The sequence below is a fragment of the Cyclopterus lumpus genome, chromosome 25 (assembly GCF_009769545.1).
Source record: "Cyclopterus lumpus isolate fCycLum1 chromosome 25, fCycLum1.pri, whole genome shotgun sequence".
In the NCBI taxonomy this organism is placed as follows: Eukaryota; Metazoa; Chordata; class Actinopteri; order Perciformes; family Cyclopteridae; genus Cyclopterus; species Cyclopterus lumpus.
The window spans coordinates 6,562,665-6,568,769 of NC_046990.1; the positions used below are offsets into that span (position 1 = coordinate 6,562,665).

Here is a 6,105-nt window from a genome sequence, read left to right on the forward strand (position 1 = left end):
GCATTAAACATAACTTTATAGAAATAGCCATCTTCTCTCTGATGATATATTTTGCTTATGTAGGTCATATAGGAGGCATCAGTATTACATTGAGACTGTTTCAGTAGGAAACTAAATCCAGAGCTTTCACTTCAGATGCAGTATTTTTACAGAAATGTCTTACTTTTGCTTGAATAAAGGATTTAAGTACTTCTTCCGTCACTAGTTTGTAATATTTGAATATAGCTATCGCGCCATGATAAAATGTGACGATTTCTTTAAAAAGCAAGGCCTGCTATCAATAAAACAGCAGATCTAAGGACAGTTTTTTTTCAGGACTAATCTATGAGGAATATTCCCTCCTCCACAAAGCAGTGCATTAAACTCAACCGTGTGGGAGAAGAAGGAATCGAAAGCAGCGCGCTTCAATGGGAAGCAGACAGTGAATAATCTGCAGATGATGGCCCAAATAATTCAGAACGAACAGCATCGGTAATCCTGAACAAAGTCATTGTTACAAATATCAAGCTTCTTTACCCACGCTAATGAAATCTGAGGGTTTGTGTGTGTGTGTGCCGTCAGAGATACCTCTCAGGACTGATGGGGTTTGCAGAGCGGGGAGACGCCTAAATCAGATATGCTGCACAGAAGATGAACATTTCCCAGCAGGTATAGGATGAACGCTGGCTGTCGCCTCACGTAATCCTGAAAGCTGTGACATCTGAATGCCGTCCAAAGGTGCCATAGTAAAAGGCATGTGTGGGATTATAAGGCTTTCAGACACAGTGAGAGGAAACATGGTGTGACATAATCAGAATAACACAGGGCGCAAACATCAAGGACACTCAGTGAACGGAAGGATGATACCCCTGCTGGACTAGCTTAATGATAGACTAAATGGGATGGTAATCATTGCAACAACATTCCCACACATCCTCCGATGGAAATAAGAAAAAGTCTGTCATTTCACAGTATTGTAATCAGCAGAGGTTACGTGTGCTTTCAAGGCTTTTGTTAAACTTCCCAAATCCTGCAAATCTGCTGGGTGAGGGCGTAGGGGACCTGTAGAGGGCCTATGACATAATCTATAACACCATATTGGGCGCAGCTGAAGAGCATAGGTTTAGTTTTCATTAAATGCCCGATAAGCACCTAGCCTGAGGAGAGGCCTCGTGTGAATACGACTGTAAAGACCCAATCTGCACGGGCAATCTCATGGGCTTATACGTGCTCATGTTTGTGCCCCGATTGTTGGAGAGCAAAAACTAAATGCGATGAAATATTAATGTGCTGGCTATCTGGGAGTGAAGGATCCGGCCTGAAGGAGCAATAACTGCGATTAAAGCCCACACTTTAGATCTCCCCCTTCAACGGAATGAAGTGATGGCGACGTCCTTCAACTCGGCTATCCTTAAACCCGTTTGTTGGGACCAAAACTGGGCCGCCTGTGTATTTTCAACATGTTCAAAAGGCGTCTAATGTTGTTGTTGTTTTTCAGTGCATCAGCGTAACAGCTCAGACTTGCCATAAACTCATACTGGATGTACTCAGCCATTTCCCATCACACCTCTTGCGCAGAACGCCTGCTGACAAAGAGCTAACCGACGGTACACTAACAAGCAAGCAAGCAGGAGAATTAGGAGGCAGCTTTTGTCTTCATTAGACCCATCGGGACATGTAGAACAAAACCTTCAGCGTCTTAATCAATACAATCAAGAGTGTCCTGTCATGTGTTCTGCCCGCCGGCAAGGCTGTTAACGATGTCACCACTGAATCAATAGAAGGGAGATGCAGGTGGTGTTGGGGATGGTGCTTGTCAGTGATGCCCCCCCCCCCCGGGCGATTGTCATCCTCCATCATCAGGACCCACGTGGGGGAAATCCAATTCTTCCAGAACAGAGTTTACAATCAGCCGATGAGTTCATTCAGCTTTTTAAATCATACTACGATTACATATCCAACCATCATAAAATCCTGTGGTTGGTTCGTTATTCTTTCACACGACAAACGAAGGTCGAGACCCACCTCTTCACGCGGTTTCGGTCCAGTTGTTTGGTCCACACCGGGGTTTCCATTGAAGCTTTCACGCCAGTCTGGACTACCCATGCAAACAACGTCTCTTGTGAGTAAAATAACCCCGGATCAAGTCATCGGGGTTAGCGCAGCTTGGGCCGCACAGTCTTAATGGACATCCTGCATTTCAGGAGAGTCTCTTTTCAAGGCATCAACCAAGGTCGAATAAAACACAAATGAGTTGCATCATGGGAATTGCAGGATCCAGACCCAAGGATTTTAAAGTCAAGATATCTCGACCTCCGCTGCAGATGTTGACCATTAATTTTTTCATATTGTTTCTTTTGAGTCAACTTACTGGAAGTGCAATAATACATCGACGTGTATACCCCAAAGTGCAATTGAATATTATACTATATTACCTTGTGATTACGATAATGTCCCTGTTACATGTCGTAAATATGAAGCTTATGGAAGTCAAGTTTCTGGCATGTATTCAAACAGGAAACTCATCATTGCATCATCATTGCCGTCGTTTAGTTGGTGACTCCCTCTCCTCTCCTCCATCCCTCCCATCAGCACCATGCAGGATGCTGAGATCACTCCTGGAGGGCGGTGCAGAGGGAGAGCTACGTGTTGCTGCGCAGCAACAGATAGACGAGAGAGAGAGAGAGAGAGAGATTGAGAGGGGGGGGAGAGGAAGAGAGGGAGGAATTCCCTCGCACAACAAAAAGCGGCGGCCAGGGCGTGTATCTGTTCCTATGGCTCCCCAGCATCCACTGTTCTACATGTAGCCGATACCTGTAGCTGGAGGAGGTGTTTGGTCGGCGGGTGCGGGATGTGAGGGCTCCCGGCGAAAACAGTCGGGGTGAATTTGAAGAGGAGGTGCCCGTCAATGTGTCTCTTGTCTGGAGGAGCACACTCACTATTTGACATCCTCCTCCACTGCTCAAGCGGAGCAAAGCAACCCCACGGGGGGGTTCTCTGCGGTGATGACACGCGGGCCACATCTGCAATATGAGATCACCGGAGTTGAAAGCAGAGTCTTCTCGTGGGGGGGGCCAGTGAGCTGGCAGCGCTTTAAAGTAAGTTGCTTGTTTCAAGTGGTTGTAAAGCGTTGCTCATTTGATGGAATTTGGGAGAAAACACGTGTTTGTCACAAATAGGTGTTCTGTTTCTTTTAGTTAAAATAAAAAAAGTCAGAGGATAATAACATCTGTCTTTTGTCTCTCTGAATGTGCGTCCTCTCTCGTCTCTTCCTCCTTTGTGTCTATTTGGTTTTTGTCATGCGCATCTGTGCGTGTGCGTGTGCCCCCACTCCTCTCCAGACATGACGGGTCAGGCCCTGGGGAACCCGGGTGGCCGGGCTCACACGGACGACAACGCCGCCATCCGCATCAACGTGGGCGGCTTCAAGAGGCGCCTCCAGTCCGACACCCTCTCCCGGTTCCCCGAGACGAGGCTCGCGCGCTTGCTCCACTGCCAGTCCAAAGAGTCCATCCTGGAGCTGTGCGACGACTACGACGACACGGAGAAGGAGTTCTACTTCGACAGGAACCCGGCCCTCTTCCCCTACGTGTTGAATTTCTACAACACGGGCCGACTGCACGTCATGGCCGAGCTGTGCATCTTCTCCTTCAGCCAGGAGATCGAATACTGGGGCATCAACGAGTTCTTCATCGACTCTTGCTGCAGCAGCGCGTACCACTGCCGGAAAATGGACCAGGACCGGGAGGACTGGGACGACCGGAGCGACGAAGGGAGCACCACGTCTTCCTTCGACGAGCTGTTGGAGTTCTACAGCGACGCCACCAAGTTTGACAAGCAGCCGCTCGGGAGCGCGCGGAGGCGCGTGTGGTTGATGCTCGACAACCCCGGCTACTCCGTGGCCAGTCGGATCATCAGCATTCTCTCCATACTCGTGGTGCTCGGCTCCATCGTCACCATGTGCATGAACAGCATGAGCGAGTTCAGCCTGGTGGACGGCGAGGGGCTGCCCGCGGAGGACCCCCGGTTCGAGACCGTGGAGCACTTCGGCATCGGCTGGTTCACTCTGGAGCTGGTCGCCAGGTTCGTGGTGGCGCCGGACCTGCTGCATTTCTTTGAGCACCCGTTGAACGTGATCGACCTGGTGTCCATACTTCCGTTTTACCTGACCCTCCTCATCAACCTGGTGGTGGAGAGCAGCCCGGCGCTGGCCAACCTGGGACGCGTCGCGCAAGTGCTGAGGCTGATGAGGATTTTCCGCATCCTGAAGCTGGCGCGTCACTCCACGGGGCTGCGCTCGCTGGGGGCCACCCTCCGGAACAGTTACAAGGAGGTGGGCCTGCTGCTCCTCTACTTGGCCGTCGGGGTGTCGTTTTTCTCCGTCATGGCCTACACGGTGGAGAAAGAGGACAGCGAGGATTTCTCCACCATCCCGGCGTGCTGGTGGTGGGCCACCGTCAGCATGACCACCGTCGGGTACGGGGACGTGGTGCCGGTGTCCATAGCGGGCAAGCTGACCGCCTCGGCGTGCATCCTGGCCGGGATCCTCGTAGTCGTGCTCCCGATCACGCTCATTTTCAACAAATTCTCTCTCTTCTACAAGAGGCAGAAACAGCTGGAGGTCGCAATGAGGAGCTGCGACTTCGACGAGGGAATCAAGGAGGTGCCCTCGGTCAACCTGAGGAACTATTACGCACACAAAGTCAAATCCCTCATGGCGAGCTTGTCAAACATGAGCAGGAGTTCACCCAGTGAGCACAGCCTGAACGAATCAATACACTGAAACGGGGTTTCATGGAGGGCGGGGGCGGGGGGGACGCCTGTCACTCAATGTGGCGCTGCACGAGGAGCTGTCCAGCGTGCTGAAACCTCTGGATCAAGAAGCCCACTTCCTTCCACTGATGTCTGACCGTTTGCCTCTCTGTAGCTCAGTGCAATAACGTGTTATTCTGTGTCACAATGTACAGGGCAGTCTGAGAGGATATATATTTGATATTTCACTATTATGGCCAAAATGTGAGTACGTAAGATGAAAGAAGACAGAATGCTAAAGTAGTTTCCAGTCCTAGACTGTGTCACACTATAGTCTATATCCTCCAGCTGTACATGTTGTCATGTCCAGCCGTATCTCTCTCTAGACAGAGTCTTTGATGTGTAATTGTTGTGTTGCAACAGGATTACTTCAGACGTGTGGTAAAAAGCAAACTGTATTAAACAAAAATGCACAGCATTTTTAGCTTCTATTGAGATGAGGCGTGAGAGCCCGAAGGGGGGGATTTATGTTTCGTGACTGACACGTTATCTGAAACAGTCTGACGGGCATAGCAGCAACCATTCAAAGCTGACATGTTGAATAGATGTATTTAGACGATTGGATTTGTTTTTTTTGGGGGGGGGGGGCATGTTTGGCATATCAGCATGACAAAACACTTCCCGTCTGTCAGGTATTTTACAATTAATAGGTAGACATTTTATTGTACCCGTCGGCAAATTTGTCTTGTTCTTTACCCGTCAACAAACAGACAATAAAGAGTGCACAAAAATACACACCCTGAGGCCTCTGCTTTTTTAAAATATGCCAACTGATACAAGCACAAAAGGAGTTCAGCGCCGATTCAGACTATGGGATGGAACGGATTCTCTTTCACCGTTTCAGTAAAGGTTCAAAGAGAGACTGAAGACTACGCCGATCTTTCTGACTCAAATTTCCAAACTAAATGCGATCATTTAGATGTTAGTGTTACAGGAAGGCAGTTATTCCATACCTGATTACACATCAACCCGCAAGAAAGAAAAAACATCCTTTTTGGGTCCACTCCACAATTCTCTGGAGAGGTACTTTACACACAACATAACCATTTCATTTTAAAGTAACTTCTTTGGCATCAAAAATAATCTGTTTTTTCACATTTGAAATGGATGATGATTGGAGCGACTTACTTCCATTCTGAGTGGTATCATAACATTAACAGAAACGCTACATCAGCAGAATAAATGTATAGTTCTTGTGCCAGTTTGTTTGTTTTCACACTGTGCACGCATGTGTAAAAACAAACTGGTTTGACTATTAACCCGCTGCTGTTCCGTTTGTAAGAAATGAGTGAAAGCACATAAACTGTGAGGCCG

At 48.6% G+C, this 6,105-nt stretch overlaps 1 protein-coding gene across 1 annotated transcript; it reads left to right on the forward strand.

The window, feature by feature from the left end:
• Positions 1-3,322: 3,322 nt before the first annotated feature.
• Positions 3,323-4,762, forward strand: LOC117728242 (potassium voltage-gated channel subfamily S member 2-like). Its single transcript, XM_034529047.1, has one exon. The coding sequence runs from the start codon at positions 3,323-3,325 to the stop codon at positions 4,760-4,762; it is 1,440 nt and encodes a 479-aa protein (XP_034384938.1).
• The last annotated feature ends 1,343 nt before the right edge of the window (positions 4,763-6,105 follow it).